This window comes from Narcine bancroftii, chromosome 2 (assembly GCF_036971445.1).
Source record: "Narcine bancroftii isolate sNarBan1 chromosome 2, sNarBan1.hap1, whole genome shotgun sequence".
NCBI lineage: Eukaryota > Metazoa > Chordata > Chondrichthyes > Torpediniformes > Narcinidae > Narcine > Narcine bancroftii.
This window is the reverse complement of record NC_091470.1, coordinates 309773262-309793559: the sequence shown is the minus strand read 5'-3', so window position 1 is coordinate 309793559 and position 20298 is coordinate 309773262. Positions and strand designations below refer to the sequence as shown.

The 20298-nt window shown below is 42.1% G+C and overlaps 1 protein-coding gene across 5 annotated transcripts in view; it reads right to left on the bottom strand.

Annotated features, from left to right (window-relative positions):
• LOC138755510 (coiled-coil domain-containing protein 178) overlaps window positions 1-20298 on the bottom strand; it is a 369060-nt gene that overhangs the window by 98388 nt on the left and 250374 nt on the right. For 4 of the 5 annotated variants that reach the window (XM_069921624.1, XM_069921626.1, XM_069921627.1 and 1 more), the window contains one exon: window positions 14717-14866. In XM_069921624.1, coding sequence (XP_069777725.1) covers window positions 14717-14866 — 150 coding nt within the window. Of the gene's footprint in view, window positions 1-14716; window positions 14867-20298 lie in introns of those variants that run through there. The other variant, XM_069921629.1, reaches the window with a different exon arrangement.

Genomic DNA, 20298 nt, shown 5'->3' with positions numbered 1-20298 from the left:
TTCTTCTATACCAAAAAGGAGTTATATTTCTGTTATTTACCAAGTATTACAAGACAATATGGATAAATTGGAATGGGAGAAATCTAAGCTTAAATGGGAAAATGATTTGCTTTTGTTTTTCCTGAAGACTACTGGTCATGATGGTGTTACTAAAATGACGAATGTGCAGTATGGAATGGTTAATTATAATTTTCTACATCAGTTGTATTTAACACCAGAGAAATTGAAAAAATATGACTTTAGTAATTTGGATTCTTGTTTTAGATGTGGTGTATGTACTGGAACTTTCTTACATGCAGTTTGGTCTTGTGTACATGTACAAGAGCAGTACGTGAGCAGGAAAGGGCTTTGGCAAATACTAGAGCGCATCGGATATCCCCCAAAGTTCCTCAACATGATTATCCAACTGCACGAAAACCAACAAGGTCGGGTCAGATACAGCAATGAGCTCTCTGAACCCTTCTCCATTAACAATGGCGTGAAGCAAGGCTGTGTTCTCGCACCAACCCTCTTTTCAATCTTCTTCAGCATGATGCTGAACCAAGCCATGAAAGACCCCAACAATGAAGACGCTGTTTACATCCGGTACCGCACGGATGGCAGTCTCTTCAATCTGAGGCGCCTGCAAGCTCACACCAAGACACAAGAGAAACTTGTCCGTGAACTACTCTTTGCAGATGATGCCACTTTAGTTGCCCATTCAGAGCCAGCTCTTCAGCGCTTGACGTCCTGCTTTGCGGAAACTGCCAAAATGTTTGGCCTGGAAGTCAGCCTGAAGAAAACTGAGGTCCTCCATCAGCCAGCTCCCCACCATGACTACCAGCCCCCCCACATCTCCATCGGGCACACAAAACTCAAAACGGTCAACCAGTTTACCTATCTCGGCTGCACCATTTCATCAGATGCAAGGATCGACAATGAGATAGACAACAGACTCGCCAAGGCAAATAGCGCCTTTGGAAGACTACACAAAAGAGTCTGGAAAAACAACCAACTGAAAAACCTCACAAAGATAAGCGTATACAGAGCCGTTGTCATACCCACACTCCTGTTCGGCTCTGAATCATGGGTCCTCTACCGGCACCACCTACGGCTCCTAGAACGCTTCCACCAGCGTTGTCTCCGCTCCATCCTCAACATCCATTGGAGCGCTTACACCCCTAACGTCGAAGTACTCGAGATGGCAGAGGTCGACAGCATCGAGTCCATGCTGCTGAAGATCCAGCTGCGCTGGATGGGTCACGTCTCCAGAATGGAGGACCATCGCCTTCCCAAGATCGTGTTATATGGCGAGCTCTCCACTGGCCACCGTGACAGAGGTGCACCAAAGAAAAGGTACAAGGACTGCCTAAAGAAATCTCTTGGTGCCTGCCACATTGACCACTGCCAGTGGGCTGATAACGCCTCAAACCGTGCATCTTGGCGCCTCACAGTTTGGCGGGCAGCAACCTCCTTTGAAGAAGACCGCAGAGCCCACCTCACTGACAAAAGGCAAAGGAGGAAAAACCCAACACCCAACCCCAACCAACCAATTTTCCCTTGCAACTGCTGCAATCGTGTCTGCCTGTCCCGCATCGGACTTGTCAGCCACAAACGAGCCTGCAGCTGACGTGGACTTTTTACCCCCTCCATAAATCTTCGTCCGCGAAGCCAAGCCAAAGAAGACATGTACAACCATTCTGGGATGACATTAAGTTAATTTTGGAAAAATTATATAATTTTATGTTACTATTTGATTCATCTACTTTTTGAATGGGTTATATGATTCCTTTAAGGGGATTAGGGTTGGATAAATTTCAAATTGCATTGATATATTTAGCATTGTCTGTAGCTCGAAAATGTGTAGCAAGATAATAAAGTGATTAATATAATGTGATGGCAAAATGAATTGAAAGCTGTATTGTTATGGAAAAAATTACATATAATCTATATGACAATTATTCTTTTTTTGTTCATAAGTGGTTACCATATTTGGAATATATATTTTGATTTATTATAAATGTTTAGTTTCTGTTTATATATTTTTAGCTCTCCTTAAGAGAGTTGGCTGATGGGGTGGGAGACTTTTTTTAAAAAAATTATTTTATTTTACTCTTTTTAATATTTACTCATATAAAATTTCTTTATGGAATGTATTTTGTATTACTATTAATGATTCTTCAAATAAATAAAGTTTTTAAAAAATAAAAAAGTGTTTGTTAGCTCTCAACCATGCCATGCATGATGTACAAACTGATATAATGTACATCATCTGACATGCTTTAAAATTCTAATCATATATATGTTACAGTTTATATTACTATGGTTATAGATAAATATGTATTTAAAAGAGATAGATTGTGGGAGGTTTATGTAGGTCACTTCACAAACAGAGTAGCATTTCACAAAAGATATCTCATTTAAAATTCAGGAGCTTTGCTGAAGCTAGAAATTTAGGCTATGGTTGGCTTTGGAAAAGGGACTGTAACTGCTTTGGAAAGAATTTTAAAAGCAAATGCAAATGGAAAAGTTCAGGCTCTAGTGCTGATAAGATCTTTCAAAGATTGGGTTTGGAACCTTGGGGGAGGTTTAATTGGCAAGCAGAGAGAGGAAAGAAGAAACAGGATTCTTCTCTGAGAAAGAGAGAGAGAGAGAGTGGAGTCAGTTCTACAGTAGCAGTTGAGGCTGCAAAATGGCAAGCTGGCAGACTTTTTGAAAAACCACATTTTGAAGATGGGTTGTTAGTTCAACCTGTTCAAAACCTTTATAGTTCTTACAAGAGGAAATGGCTGGCTATAATGTTTCTTCTGAAATAAGGGAAACAAAAGGAACTCTGTGGTGACCTGGAAGAAGAAGTTATCATTTGGAAAACTCATAATGTGGAAAGTTTCTTCGACAAGACACTGAAGTGACTGATTGGAGGGAATCAGTTTGTGTGTGTCCAATGAGCAACAAATATCTCTCTGAAACCAACAAGAACCTTCCTGAGCAGTGACCATTTAACTTTAAACACCAGAGCCTGGTGAAGATTCATAAATGTTGAATTCTGTTCATAGTATAAAATTGCCTGATAGCGGTGAACTTGGTGAAGTGAGAAGTGAATGATTGGACTGTGAAACAAAGAACTTTCCTGAACATATACACATTACATATATGTGCGCTTAGAATTAGAAGAGGGTTAAGTTAGGTTAAGTTAATAGTAATAAGGTAAAGTTTGATCTTGTTTTTATGATTAAAGAAAATTAAAAGCAACTTTTGTTTAGCAACCACTGTCTTGCTGAATTTCAATTCCTGCTGGGTTTTGGAGTCCTCTGGGCACATAACATATAGAAAAGTTGTGAACAATATTTTGCATTATAATAGTGGACTGTTGTTCTGAATGCTTTATTTATCTTTAAAAGTAACCTCTTTTCCCAATCTTCAAACTTAACGTTCTGTCACAAAAAATAATAACAATTCTATTTGCACATCTTAATCAGGATCTTAACATAGAAAACATTTTGAATTTGTTTTATTTGATTGTTTCATTAAGATAGCTAGCTAGGGTGATCACAGAAAAATGTTCCAGTTATGTTGGGCAAAGCAATTATTACAGACAATTATTGTTTTGTGCATCCCTCAGGTATTTCTACCTTCCCTTCCCAAATCTCTCCCTTCATCCCTGCTGATGTCCCATTGCCAATCTCCCTTTCAATTCTGTCTTTTCCACAACTCTTCATTCAGAATTCCATTCTTGACAAAGGTCTTAATCAGACTCAACAATGATATAGTGCAGCATTCCCACTGGTCCTTCGTGGCTTATGCAACCTTTCAAATGACCAAGCATAGAAAATAATTGAGGACCCTTACCTTCCAGCTTGCAGTATCTTTCAGCCACTACCTTCAAGGAAGTGGTATAGGAGCATAAAAACCAGGACTGCAAGGCTGGGAAACAGCTTCTTCCAGCAGTAGAGATACTGTTGGACAATTATAGAAACCCACAAATTATTTATATATATATATATTTATTTTGGAACTCTATGTATATATGTCGCTTATGTGTAGTGGTACGGACCCAGAAGACCCCAAAACCCAGCAGCAATAGAAATTCACCAAGACAAATGGTTACTTAAACATTTTTAATTTTCTTTAAACATGAAAACAGGATCAAACTTTAACTTATTACTATTAACTTAACCTAACTTCTAATTGAATAAGTTCAGAAAGGTTCTTTGATTCACAGTTCAATCTCACTTCTCACTCCTTCAAGTTCACCGGTATCAGGCAATTCTTATACTGTGCACAGAATTTAACATTTATGAATTTTGGTTACCACTCAGGAAGTTTATTGTCAGTTTCACAGAGAGATTTGTTGCTCGTTGGACACACAGAAACTGATTTACTTCCATCAGTCACTCCAATGTCCTGCCAAAGAAACTTGCCCCGTCAGGGTTTTCCAAATGATAACCTATTCTTCTATAGGTCACCACAGAGTTCCTTTTGTTTCCCTTATTTCAGCTGAAATATTCTAGCCATCCATTTCCACTTGTAAGGACCACAAGAGCTTTCAACAGGCAGAACTCAGAACTTACAACCCATCTTCAAAATGGGGTTTCAACAAACTGCCAGCTTGCCATGGCTGCAGAAACCAGTTCTCTCTCTATCTCTTAGAGAAAGCCTGTTTTGTCTCTTCTCTTTTTTGCTTGCAAAACCACATGATTTTCTTAGAACAGCAAACTGCAACCAGACAGATTGTGGCGCTGGACCCCAAACTTCTGAGTCCGTTCATCTATTGTTTTCAAAACAATAATCCATTACTCCACAGAATGTCCAATTAACACATACTTATGAAGGCTCTATAGGCATTCTTCAAAGTTTTTGCAAAGACATTCAGGACCTCGACTGTCTGGCTTGAGCAAAGCTCTGGCATTTTAAATGATATCTATTTTGTGAAGTGTTTGTGTTTGTTTGTGACCTACACTACCCCCACAATTTATCTCCTTCAAAAACATATCTACCTACAATATAAAATATAATCTGTCCCAGTAGGAGTACTATTTCTCAGTGTGTGTGAAGTATGGTCTTGATATACACAATTTCATCAGGTTGTATGTGTGTATATATACAATCAGATGACAAAAGAATTGAATATTCTCTTTTTTTGCAGCTGAAATTGGCTTTGCTTTTTCAGTTTTTATTGGTTTTAACATACAGCTTGCCTATGCACTTTTCACTTTTATGCATTTAATTATTTGCAGAATCTTTTGAGTAGTTTCCTCACAAGAATCGTTCCTTATCTCAGACTAACTCTTACCTACATGTTTCCATTCAATGGCTTCAGTTCAAGAATTTGGTATCAGATTGCAGATGAAATACACAAAAGTACTTTTGCACACTGCACAGGGCCTCAGCATCTGCAGATTTCTTGTTTATCATCAGGTGACTAATCGTCAAGATTACCACCACATCACTGACACTGGATAAAGCAATTCTCACTTTGCAGAGTGAAGCACCATGGAAACAGATCTTTCAGTCCACTGAGTCTGCGACATGCACCAAGCAACCATTTACCCTAATTTTTCAGAAATTTAATCCTGTTGTAATTTCCCACATTCCTATCAATTCTCCCCTGAACATTTCACTCACCTTCACACTAGGAACTATTTACAGGGGTCAATTAACCCACAAACATGTATAACTTTGGGATAGGGGGGAAAAAAACCTGAGCACTGAGTCAAAGGGAGAATGTGCAAACTCCATTCAGACAGAATGTGAGGTCAGGCCTGAACCCTGGTCATTGAAATGTGAATCAGCAGCTCCACCAGGTGTGCTACTGTATTTCTAATCCTCTTGTGCTGAAATCAATCTCTCCGTTGGAAAGATAACCTCGTGCAAATTCAGGGCAAAAATCACAGTCAATAATCACAAAAGGACCAATTTAAATTAAGCAGGTCAACTAGGCAGGGATGTCCACTATCTCCCTCACTGTTCACCAATGGCAGAACTGATGAGAACAGAAAATAAAATAAGAGGGATAAAAATAAAAGAGAAGGAATATAAAATCAGTCTATTTGCAGATGATGTCATAGTCTACTTAACAGAACCAGAATTATCAATAAAAGAATTACATGAGCAATTGAAGGAATATGGAGAAATATCGGGGTACAAGATCAACGCAAATAAAAGTGAAGCGATGCCAATGAATAATGCGGATTTCACAAAGTTTAAGAAAGAATCACCATTTAGATGGCAAACACAAGCAATCCGATACCTAGGTATACAACTGGATAATAATCTAGGCCATCTATACAAACTAAATTATCAGCCATTAATGAAGAAAATACAAAACGGCTTAGTACATTGGAAAGATTTACCACTAACACTGATAGGAAGGGTAAATTGCATTAAAATGAACATCTTCCCAAGGATACAATACCTATTCCAATCGTTACCAATTCACCTAACAGAAAAATTCTTCAAGGAGCTAAAAAAACATGTACATCAAAGTGCAAGAGAAAGAGAACGAGGAAACAAGCTGTAAACCCAAACAAAAATGGGAACAAGATCTAAACATAAAGATAAAGAATGAAACATGGGAAAAGCTATGTACCGGAACTATGAGAAATCCAATAAACAAGAGGTTACGCATGATACAATATAATTGGTTACACAGGCGATACATCATGCCCCAAAAGTTAAATAAATGGGACACAACAGTATCAGACAGATGTTTTCGCTGTAAAAAGGAATGCAATTTGGGCATGTGAGAAAGTGCAAAAGTTTTGGGAAGATCTAAATCAGGTATTAAATAAAATCACAAAAAGCAACATTCCAAAAAATCCAGAGATCTTTCTTCTAAGTAATATAAGAAGTAAAGAACTCGGACTTGATTTGGATGGAGCACAAAAATGATTTATTATGATAGCCTTAGCTGTAGCAAAAAAATGTATTAGAAGATAGCCTGAGAATACAGCAATGGTACATAGAAATGGATAAATGTATTCCATTGGAAAAAATAACATCACAGTATTCGAACAAATTTGGGAACCGTACATGGAACACAACAGAGAAGTCCTACCACGGACCTCCATCGCCTAAAATGACAGAAGGAGAAGAAGACGAAATGAACTGACCCAGTATGTAAAAGTAGAAGACACAAATTTTTTGTTTATTTTCATTGTGTGATGACATTGTTTAATGGGTTTAATGTATCATATATGTTGAACGTTGAGTGGGTGGGGAGGGGGGAATGAAGGAGGGAGTGGGAAAAGGGGAGAAAATGACACTGTGTATATTCAAGAGGGAAATGTTTGTGTGTATTTTGGTCAGTATGGTTCATAGTGTGAAAAATTTAAAAAAAATTTTAAAAATAATCACAAAAGGCTGGAGTTGTGAAACTATCAGGCTTTTATTAACTAAAGATAGGAACTGCCATCAATCTCATTGACTAATTGAAGCAAAGAGAAAGGGGAACATGGAAGGGGCTATGGGTAGGATCGGTCTTGGGAGGTATGTCCACCTACAAAAGCCAATCATGGCACAACCGTGGTTTACCACATTCATTCCCCCCCCCCCCCCCCACCCCACCCCTTATTAAGAAGAATCTTGCAGAAAAAGAGAAGGTGAAACAACTTTACATTTTACAAGTTAAGCCTATCAGGGGGGCTCCTCTGCCACAGCGAGTGATGTCGCAATGGTTGGGGCGCTACAATAGCATCCTGAGCACCTTGTGAGATTGACCTTTTAACAGTTTGTGAGGAGTGGGGACAGGTGGAGTGGTAGCAGAATGTGGACAGGTACATCATTGGCAACAACAGTGGCCTGGGGTAGGGGGTGGTCAGGTGCAGGTTCTGGAACCTCTAAGGGTGTCTCTTGAAATTCAATGGTGGTTGGTGAGCCCACTGATGGAACAAGATTGTGGATCGAGACTGTGTCTTTGAGCACATCGGGGAAAGCAACGTAGGCATACTGGGGGTTCATATGGAGAAGGAAGACCATCTCGACCAGCAGGTCAGTCTTAGAATTCCTGACATGCTTCCGGAGCAGGACTGGTCCTGGGGTGGTAAGCCAGGAGACCAGCATAGTCCCTGATACAGACTTCCTAGGGAAAATAAACATCCATTCCTGAAGAGTGTTAATAGTTGCCATACATAAAAGTGGCCAGATGGAGTGAAATGTATCTGGGAGGACTTCCTGCCATTGGGAGACAGGGAGACCCTGTAACCTCAGTGCCAGGAGGACGGACTTCCATACTGTGACATTTCTCTTTCTACTTGCCCGTTATCCCTAGGGTTGTAGCTCTCCTCGTGGCTCGTGGCGATTCCCCTAGCCAGTAGTTATTGCTATAACTCATCACTCATGAATGATGTCCTACGGTCACTGTGAATGAAGCCAGGGTACCCAAAGAGAGTAAAGATATTCCAGAAGGTTTTGATAACTGTGGCCATGGTCATATCCAGGTAATTATTCATTGATGATTGTAAGGAAGTAGACAATCCGGTTGGAAGAGGGGAGGGGCCCCTTGAAATCAATGCTGAGGTGCTCGAAGGGATGGGTAGCCTTGATCAGATGCACTTTGTCCGGCTGGTAGAATTGGGGTTTACATTTGGCACAGACCTGACAGTTTTTAGTCATTGTCTGGACTTCCTCAATGGAATGTGCTAAATTCCGAGATTTGATAAAATGGAAAAACCAAATAACTCTGGGGTGCAAAGGTCATTGAGGAGAGCTGCAGTCTGTCCAATTGAACACTAGCACAAGTTCCTCAGGAAAGAGTGTCCAGGCTGGTAGAGAATGTCATAATTATTCGATTCACCTGCTGAGGATCTTTTCATTCTTGATTTTTCCCCTTTGCTTATTATTAAACATGAATGCTACTGCTCGGTGATCTGTGAGGAGGGTGAACTTTTTCCCTGAGAGATAGAGCTTCCAGTGGTGTACAGCCTCCATGATGGCCTGGGCCTCCTTCTCGATGGAGAAGTGGTGAATTTCAGTGCCTTAGAGAGTTCATGAGAAAAAGGCAACAGGTCTGCCCGCTTGATTGAATGTGGCAACCAAGGCAAAGTCAGATGCTTCGCTCTACACTTGGAACAGTGTGGACTCATCTATGGCATGCATGGTTGCCTTGGCGATGTTGTCTTTGATCTGTTGAAGGCTGCTTGGGCTTTTGCTGATAGAGGAAACATGGTAGCTTTGGCAAATCTTGTCTGCATAGTTAGGGGACCATTGAGCGTAGTATGAGAAAATCTGAAGAATCTCTTCAGAGCTTTGAGGGTATGTGGAAAGGGTAACTCCATCAACGGACACATGCAGTCCAGGTTGGGGTCAATGATGCCCTTCTCAACCACGCAGCCAAGTATGACTAGCCATGCTGTGTGGAACACACACTTATCCTGGTTATAAGAGAGGTTCATGCATTTTGCTGCCCAATGGAACTTGCAGAGGTTTGTATCATGATCCTACGGGTCATGGTTGCAGATAATAATATTTTCTAGATATGGGAAGGTGGCCTGTAGGTCACAGTGGTCCACCATGCGGTCCATCTCCCACTGGAAGTTGGAGATCCCATCTGTAATGCTGAAAGAGACCCAGAGGAAGTGGTAGAGGTGGTCATCTGCCTTGAATGACGTATGCTAGCCATCCTCTGGGTGGATCGGGAGCTGATGATACGCACCTTCAGGTCATTCATGGAGAATACCTGATATTGTGTAATCTGGTTCACCATATCGGATATGCAGGGAAGGGGGGGGGGGGGTAAGCATCGGGCTGCGTGTACCGTCTGCAGTCTATGACCATCCTATTCTTATCCTCATTCTTCACCAAGACCACCTGGGCTCTCCAAGGGCTATTACTCAATTATACCCTCTCCCAATCAGTGCTGAACCTCCACCTTAATGAACGCTCTATCAGCCACCAGCTTGCAGTTGGGGGTGAGGTTGGTAAACAGCGGAGGGGGGTTGACCTTGAGGGTCGAGAGATCACATGTCACCTGCAGGGCGCCGTCTGTGAACTTTTCATTGCAGATGGTGAGGGGGGGAAGGACCCATCAAATTGCAGTAACTTTCTGAAATTGGCACTGGAAATTCAGCCCCAATAGCAAGGGTGCACAGAGTTATGCCATAGCGAGAAATCTGAAGCATTTGTACACTACACCTCCAACAGAGATGGTTACTACGCAGGACCCCAGGGAGGCTGCCGCATAGGATTTGGACGCGAGTGATATCCTATGCTTGGCAGATTGTACTTTAAGAGACAGTCATTTAGCAGTATTGGGGTGGATAAAGCTTTCTGTACTCTCACAATCAAATGAACATTTGATACTGCGCCCATTTACCTGAACATCCATCATGAACTTGGCGAGTTCGTGTGGGGTCTCCTTGTGCAGGGTGATGGAGACCAGAATGAATTCATTGTCTAAGTCTGATGGGTGCTCCTGCACCTGAGATGGCTGCCCTTGGTCCTAAGATGGCTGGCCTTGATGAAGTATTGGATGTGTGGGAAGATGGCAATTGGTGCACAATCCAAAATGGCAACCCACATGATTCACACACAGAGTCACTAGAGTCCAATTGCACTGTCCAGAGTGCCGACTGTCGCACGCAGTGCTGCTATACCTAGCAGATTGTTTGGACTTGGAAACCTTGATGTAATTCCCCTTTTTCCAGCACCTCCTTAGCAAGGCAGAGTTTCCTTGATTGGAGACCCTGTCTGCAAAAGTAGCACTTGGATAGATCTCCACAATGGAGTCCAATCATTAGAGTAGTGGGATGGTGTAGGGGACCAGTGACTCACAGGGTGGGAAGATGTCCTATCCCAGGATAGCGGCACCCATGGCGACCAAGCGGCAGAATAGTCATCTGAGTTCTGGAGGGCCACCTCCAGAGTATTAAGTTCAACCACCTCCAGAGTATTAAGTTCAACCCCCCTGTGCAGATCAAGAATCTTTTGATCCAATAGCCATTGCTGTACGTACTCAGAGCGGATACCAGCCATTGCATCTCTTATGAGGTCCTCTGCATTTTGGATGGCTAACACAGCATTATAGTCACCACCCTACCCAGGATCCAGAGGGCCCAGAGCTACTCAGCACTCGACTCAGGTCACTGTTTTCTGGTGGCCAGGAGATGCTTGGCATAGACCTCATTAACCTTCCTGCATTACTGGGTTTTGAGGATGTCCATAGTTGCTTGGTACGAGCTGGATCAATGTGAATACTTGGGGCCTGACACGCGAGAGGAGTAATCTTATTCAGTTTGTGTCTATGGTGATGGCATCCATGCCTGCTGCCAATAAATTTTCATAGCCAAAGTTTTGGGCATCTGGCAACAGGGGGTCGATGTCAAGCTTCTCTGGTTTCAGGTACTGTTCCATGCTTTTTATATATACATTTAGTTAATAAAATTGATGTACCATCAATAATCACAAAAGGCTGATATTGCGAAACTATCAGGCTTTTATTAACTAAAGACAGGAACAACCATCAACCTCAGTGACTGAATAAAACAAAGAGAAAGGGGAACATGCAAGGGGTTATGGGTAGGGTCAGTCTTGGGATCTGTGCCCAGCCAGCAGCAGCCAATCATGGCACAACAGTAGTTTACCACACCTTCCTTGATATATTCTAAAATCCTTATCAAATTTATTGCCTTTGGGTTTAACTATATCACTCCTAACCTGTTTGATACAGATATTGCTTATTCAAACACTACTGGCCTTATTTCAATCTCCACCAAGGCTATTGGCTACAAGTCACGTCAATACCTCCAAATTAAAATTCTTACTTGTGTTCATAAATTTTTCATTTAGTTATTGTGTGTTCAGACACTAAACTCTAAGATTTCTTCTACAAATGTCATTGTCATTCTTCCTTAAAACCCTCTACTAAACCTTCCCCATTCTTGAACCATTTAATTATTCCTCTTAATATATCGTCCTTCATATCTGAACCACTGTGAATTGCTACACATTATTGCAATCTGTAAGTGGTTTATGTGAGAGAGAAAGCTTGAAATGTTCAGCTTTGCTTTGGAGTTTGTTATAGTTTTTAGAACATAAGAAATGGAAGCAGGAGCAGGCCATCTGGCCCATTGAGTCTACTGCAGTCTGACCATGGCCTCAGCTCCACCTACCTGCCTTTTTCCCATAATCATTAATTCAACTACAGTCAAAAATCTATCAAATTGTGTTTTAATTATATTTAATCAGGCAGCCTCTACTGCTTCCTTGGACAGAGAATTCCATTGATCTCTGAGTAATGCAGTCCCTCCTAAATCTACTCTCCCAAATCAGAATCAGAATTTATTGTCATGAATATGTCACAAAAATTGTTGTTTTGTAGCAGCGTTACAGAGTAAATATTATTAAAACATTACATTTAAACATAAATAAAATAGTGCAAAAATAAGAGAAAGTGAAGTAGTTTCTGTGGTTCATTGTCCATTCAGAAATTTGATGGCAGAGGGGAAAAAGCTGTTCTTGAGCTGCTGGGTGTTCACCTGCAGGCTCCTGTACCTTCTTACTGATGGTAACAGTGTAAAGAGGGCATGGCCTAGGTAGTGGGCGTCCTTGAGGATAGAAGCTGCTTTCTTAAGACATCGCCTCTTGTAGAGGTCATTGATGGAATGGGGCTGATGCCTGTAATAGCGCTGGCTGAGTTCACAACTCTCTAGTTTTTTTTTCTTATCCTGCACATTGGCACCTCCATACCAGACAGTGATGCAACCAATCAGAATGTTCTCCACAGTACACCTGTAGAAATTTGCAAATTTTGGTGACCTACCAAATTTCCTCAAATTCTTCACGAAGTATAATCGCTGATGATCTTCCTTCATGATTGCATAGACATGGAGGCCCTAGGGCAGATCTTCAGAGATGTTGACAGCCAGGAACTTGAAGTTCTTAACCTTTTACATTGCTGATCATGAGACTAAGTCCCTCGTTCAAGTTTCACTAACCAGTGGAAACAACTATCTTGTCTCTATCTTAACTATCCTTTCATTCTTCTGAATTCCAATGAGTATAGTCCTGGACAACTCAATCTTTCCTCATATGCTCATCCCTTCATCTATGAAATCAACCTGGTAAACCTCCTCTATACCACCTCCAAAGCCAATATATATTTTTCTAAAAGGTAAACAAGTGGTGGAACTCAGTGGTCAATATTTTGGGTTGAAACCCTTCATCAGGAATAGGAACAGCTGAATGAAATGTAGGGGCTGGGAGCAGGAGGGAGAACACCAGAACTGTATTCAGTTCTCCAGGTGCGACCTCATCAGTACCCTGCATCCAGGTCCTCACCTCCCGTTGTATCCTTAAGATCTCTCTTTGGCAGGTTAAATGTGTCTTCCACTGTGAAGACCAACAAAATAGTCATTCAAAACCTTGCCCTTTTTCACATAACTTAATAGTAATTCCTCCTCATCTTCTAATGGACCGATGTTCACTTTAACCACCATTTTCTACTTCAAATAATTATAAAAACTTGTCCATTCTGTTTGTATATTTTGTGCTAGTTTCACAATCCATCTTCCCTTTTTTCAATTACTTGCTTAGTGATATTTTTGTCGCCTTTTTTAAAGTTTACATAATCTTCTGCTTTCCCACTATAATACTCTTGGGAACTTTGTCTGCATGAGCATTTACTTACTGGCTTCCTTTATTTCCTTAATTATCCAAGTTTGGCTCTTACCACCCTTACTCTCCTTGCTTTTACCTGGAATATACTTTTACTGTGCACTGTGCAATATCTCTTTGTAAATCTTCCACTGTTCTTTAATTGTCCCACCCAATAGCCTGTGTTTCCAGTCTAAGAATCCATTTGGAGTCTCACTTGGGCATAATACACTGGTTTTTAAGCAAACTATTATGAGGGGGTAATTGTATTAGGTGCACAAAGGGGTATAAACTCCAATAATGTAATAATATTTTTTGATGCCTTAATTTATAATTCAGGCATCAGGTGGCAAAATCAATAGCATAACAGGTCACTTTGTAAAATTATCTTATGGTGTCATTTTAATAGGTCATTATCCATTAAATTATTACATTTAAATCATTTTAAAAACTTTTTGATATTGATTGATTTCACCTCTTCATACTTACCCTGCTCAGGAAATATTCTCGATCTATTTATGGACAGAGCTATTAAGGACCAAGGCCAGACATATGGGAAATTATTGTTCATGAAACTTAGTGGTGCTGTGCAACATTGATCATTAAATTTGCATTTATTACAACACTAGTTGCACATCAAAAGTAATTCATAACAATATTTTGAGGACATGATAGTTATATTTTCATGCATGGTTCCAGCCAAAATGATTGTATTAGAATTGTATAATGAAAACAGATATAGCCCGTTTTACGAATACTTGCTTTACGAAAATTCGCTTTAGCAAAGAAATCTGTGTTTGCTATCCGAAATAAATTTGAATGGGTTTTCACTTCTACGAAAATAGCCTTCAATAGTATGAATGGGTCTTCACTTTACGCCATTTTGACTTACAAAAGGTTTCATAGGAATACACTAGTTTCGTAAAGCAGGGTATACCTCGTACTCCTGGCTCTCCTCTCCTCTCTCTTCAATTAGCTAGACCCTGTTCAAGTACCGTGTTTTTTTTGTTGCCTGATTCTGTTCAGTTATAACGTAGCCTTCAGCTTTCATTTTCCTACCTTTACCTCAACTGAACAAGCAACAAAAAATCCAATTCTCTGTAGAAGAATTTTTTGTCATTTTGTTACCCTTTGTCATTCTAATCACCTGTAGATAATCTTTGATGCATTCTTCAGTCTTCAGTCTTTCATAGTAGGTATCTGCAAGTTTACTTTTCGTGTCTAGATAAGTTCCTTGTAGTTGCTTATACTCCGCAGTTCGGTTACCATTTTCTATAAGTGCTGAAGCAAGCATGGCCTAGAAAATAAACAGAAATAGATGTTACTATTGGCGAGAACCTTTTTTGCTTTAAGAATGCTTCTAGTTGCTGGATGGAATTATCAAAAAAAAAACTTCATTTACAATGAAAGATGTGAATCTTCATTTAAAATCATGATGGTGTCATTTTTAATACCAAGCTTCAAATGCAACCCATTCTTCTGGGAATTAAGTCATTTATGACTGTTGAATGTAAAGATTCAGATAATTAAAACATGACTGCCTAGTGACCTGTTATATGTGGTAAAAGAAGCCTATATGTTGTGCCAGTTGCCATCTTGGGAAGGATATTAGGATGCATGATGCTTAAACATACCAGATATATGTAGAATGTGGCCTCAATCACACTGCAACTTAAAATGAGCCTGATCAAATTGATCCATATCTTTAATGATGTATTCATCATGATGTGTTTCCCTCAGAGCTAAACATACATTAAGAAGCTATACAAACATACCTGGGCTGTGGAATAGCCACTGTTATCCAGAAGCCTGTGGGGAGAGGCCACAGGTACAGTTGGCCAATAGGTGTGCCTGACCAAACAATTATACATAAGAACTTGTGACATTGAATTGTAACGTTGTAAATTCCAATTCACCCTTTGTTTTTAAAAAGAGTCCAATGGAGTGAAATGGAATTTACAACGTTACAATTCAAAGTCACAAGTTCAGTCTTTCAGGTGGTCTGGTCATTCGCTGGGATCATTGTAGCACTGGTTGTGGTTGTGGTGCTACGGCAGGATCCTAGATGGTCTCGGGGCTCTGCACTTACTCATCAGCATTGTGCTGGTGGGTAGGTGCTGATAAATCCAATGTATCCTCCCTTTGAGCAGAGGCAGGGTACCAGGGGTCAGGTGCACTGTGAGGGGTGTGTGGAGGGGACAGCCATGGAATTAAGGCAGAGTCTTTGTGTCCATCAGGGTATGCCTCGTAGGCATGTTGGGGGTTGGCATGGAGGAGATGGTGTCTTTCGACCAAGGGGTCAGAGTTATAGCTGCTCACATGCTTCCTGAGTAGGACGGGCCCTGGGGACATCAGCCATGCCAGTAGTATAGTCCCTGTTGCAGATTTCCCGGGAAAGGAAACCATATGTTCATGCGGTGTGGCATTTGTGGCCTTGCATAGCAGGGATCTGACAGAGTGGAATGCTTCCAAGAAGACCTCTTGCCGGCAGGAGACCTTTAGACTGCAATGCTAGGAGGATTGCCTTCCAGACTGTAGCATTCTCCCTCTCCACCTGCCCGTTACTCTGGGGGTTGTAACTAATGGTGCTGCTTGTAGCAATGCCTCAGGCCAACAGGTACTGACGCAGCTCATCACTCATAAAGGAAGGACCCCAGTCACTGTGGATATAACTGAGGAAGCCAAACAGAGTGAAGAGGTTGCACAGGGCCTTGATGACTGTGGCAGCTGTTATGTCTGAGCAGGGGATGACAAATGGAAAACGGGAGTATTCATCAATGATATTAAGAAAATACACTTTGCAATCAGTGGAGGACAGGGGTCCTTTAAAATTGACACTGAATCACTCAAAGAGGCAGGTGGCATTAATTAATTGTGCCCTGTCTGGCTGGTAGAAGTGCGGCTTGCACTCAGCACAGACCTGGCAGGTCTTTGTCATGGATCTGATCTCATCGATGGAGTACTCAGGTTGTGTGGTGGTTTGTCAAAGTGAAAAAAAACTGGTAACTCTGGGGAGATGGAGATCACTGTGGAGGTTTTGCAGCCAGTCGATCTGTGTGCTGGCACAAGTCCCAGGGAACAGGGTGCCTGGCAGCTCATTACATTTCCTTAGCCGGTACAAGATACTGTAATTGTAGGTGGACAGTTCAATCCTCCACCTCAGTGTTTTGTCATTTTTGATTTTACCCAGCTGCTGATTGTTAAACATGAATATAACTACACATTGATCAGCAGGGTGAATCTCTTACTGGCCAGGTAATGGCGCCAGTGCCACAATGCCTCGACAATGGTTTGGGCCTCTTTCTTGACTGAGGAGTGTCAAATCTCAGGGCCCTGCAGGGTGTGTGAAAAAAATGCAATTGGCCTGACTGCCTGGTTAAAGGTAGCTCCCAGGACGAAGTCTGAAGCATCACTTTTCACCTGAAATGGGGTGGATTCGTCCACAGCATACATTATGGCCACGGAGATATCTGCCTTAATGCGATTGAAGGCTGCACGAGCCTCCACAGCCAGGGGGAAGGATGCGGATATGAGGAGGGGACGGGCCTTGTTCACATAATTGGGGACCCATTGAACATAACAGGAAAAGAACCCAAGGCACCTCTTCAAGTCCTTACAGCTGTGTGGAAGAGGAAGCTACAGGAGCGGTCAGGGACTGGGCTGATGATACCATTCTCTGAAACACAAACGAGGATGGCCTGACAGGTTGTGCAAAACACATATTTAGCCTTATTATGCAAGGTTAAGGAGCTGTTTTGAGAAATTTCTGGAGTTTTGCATCATGGTCCTGCAGGTTGTGGCCGCAGATGGTGATGCTATCAAGGTACAGGAAAGTGGCCTGCAACTCATACTGATCCATCTCCCGCTGGCAGACCGAGACACCATTTGTGACACCGAAGGGAACCTGAAGGAAGTGGTAGAGGTGGCCATCTGCCTCAAATGCCATATACTGGTGGTCATCTGGGCAAATAGGGAGCTGGTGGTATGTCAACTTCAGGTCAATGGTTGAAAAGACCAAATACTGGGCAATTTGGTTGACCATGTTGGCAATGCCTGATTGGGGGGGGGGGGGTATGCATCCAATTGTGTGTATCTGCTGATGGTCTGATTGTAGTCAATGACCATCCTATTCTTTTCCTTGTTCCATACTATCACTACCTGCTCTCTCCAAGGGGCAGTGCTGGCCTCAATGATACCATCCTTGAGTAAGCGCTGTACCTCTGCCCAGATGAAGGCTCTGTCCCCAGTACTGTACCACCTACTTTTTGTGGTGACGGGTTTACAGTTGGGATTGAGATTGGTGAAAAACAACAGGGGGGTGATTTTAAGTGAACAATGCTGGGTTGTGGAGAGGGGGGTGGGTGGCGTGCAGTGGTCTGTTTAAAAATTCCTGGTTATACACAGTGGATGGGACTCATTGAACTCCATCGCCATGCTTTTAAAGGTGATACTGAAAATCCAGTCGCAATAGGACAGCAGCGCAGAGCTGCGGCATTACCATCAGTCTAAAGTCTTTATATTCAGTACTTCACACCATTAGAGTCACTACATCGAAGCCTCGGACATCCACTGCATGTGACTTCGATGCCAAGGAGACCTTTTGGTTTACTGGCAATACTGTAAGGGAAAGGAACCGCACTGTGTCTGGGTGTATAAAACTCTCTGTTCTCCCACTATTGAGTAAACAACTCTTCTTGTGGCCATTTGCCTGAATATCCATCATCAACCTGGTGAGTTGATGTGGGCTGTCCAAGTTGAGAGTGATGGAGTCCAGTGTTGGGTTGCTGCATATCGTTGCTGTGTAAGACGGTGGTGTTCAAGATGGCAGGCCCCAGGATCCTGAAGATGATGTCCAAGATGGTGGCCCCCATAGATTGCACGTGGCATTGCTGGCCCCCAGTGATGCTGGAGTCCAAGACGGCAGCCCCCACAATCCGCACACGGTGCTGCCAGGAAGAGGTTTTGACTTACATACTTTGGCATAGTCGCTCTTCTTCCTGCAGCTGGAGCAAGTTGAATCTTTTGCTGGGCAGTGTTTCCTCTAATGTTGGCCCAGGCCACAGAAATAGCACTTTGGGTACTCCATGGCACCATGGCTGTGGTGGGATCGCCACCAGAGCCAGACAAAAGTGACAGGAGGTGGTCGCGGAGCACTGCTGCCATGGTTGAGTTGTTAGCAGAGCGAAGTGCTGGTAGTGCATTGCAAGATGGTGGCACTTGGGTAACCATGAGGAGGCCGCATTGTCAGTTGAGTAGGCCTCCATGTTCTGGAGTGCCACCTCCATCATACTTGCCAGCTCAACTGCTCTCCACAGACTGAGCTCCCCTTGCTCCAAGAGTCTCTGTTGGATGTGGTTCAACCTGATTCCCGCAACGTAGGCATCCCAGATCGGGTCCTCTGTTACCTCCATGGCGGATGCAGCCCCTGCTGAGTGCTCGCAGGGCCTGATGATATTTGGTGTTGGGCTCAGCAGGTCAGTGTTTGTGGGTCACTAGATGTCTGGCACAGACAGCAATGATTTTATGCAGGTCCTTTGAGTATGTCCATGCCTTCCTGGTACAATGTAGCAACTCTGATCATGGAATACACTTGAGTATCGATCTGGGAGTGCAGCACTTTTAGCTTATCGGTCTCTGACTGCACAATGGTGGAGGAAACCTGCAGGAATGCTTTAAAACAGTGCCGCCAGAGCTCAAAGTTGGTGGATGCCTCAGACAATTGAGGGTCGATTTTCAGCTTTTCTGGCTTTAGGATCTACTCCATTGTGAAAAAAAACTTTAAGTGAATCAAATTGATGTACCTTCAACAACGGTACATCCATACTGTTCGACTGTCCTGCACTGAGGAGGGGGCAGAATCTGTGCAGAATATTTGACCAAATATAGTTAAGATAATAATTGCCAACACCTTTGACATGTTCCAAGCTTGCCATTCTCTGTTGCTTATAAAAGGTATCAAAGAATTGAATACAGTATATCTCATTCCAACTGGCTTGAAAACAGGAAGTGGTACAAGCTTTCCTGTGGTGCAGAGCAATTGACGACACGTGTTTTCTTTTGTAGGTGTTCTGCAGCTGGTAGAGCTTCCTGTATAACTATCATAGTATATCATTTTGGTCAGTGCGTGGTATCTGGCAGCAATTATAATTTTGATGTGGCAGTCTGATATATCATATAGTCTAAGGCTTTATGACAAAAAAGGATGGCAACTTGGTCACAAGGATAGATCTTACAGTCATTGCTTCTAATACTGGTGTAAATTTATATGTATGTAAGAGCACCCGAAGAAATCCATGGGAATACATCAAATGACAGACCAAATAATTGGCATTCACAAATAAAGAATGTACTATGTGCACCATTCTAGAGAAGCCCAGCAATACTCGACACAGCAGGTCTCTAGAGCATTAGTCTCCTGAGCTTCTCTCTCTCGAGCTTCAAGGATTTCCTTATCCCTATAAGAGGGTATTTCTCCTTTTTTACAACTTCCTCAATCATCATATCCATTGTAGCTGGTAGCTTATTGTGTCAATGGTCCTTCAGCAGGTCAAATTTTTTGCAGCATTTACTTCCCACTGATTGTTAAGGCACAGTAACACACAATGTGTGCCTCCTTTAAGAAATGCAGGTCGGCTTTGAGAAGTGCAAGCTAGCTTCAGCCAGCACTAGGCATTCTTAAGACTGAGGCTGAGGTCACTCCCAGTACCCTTGCTGATGCATTAATCGATT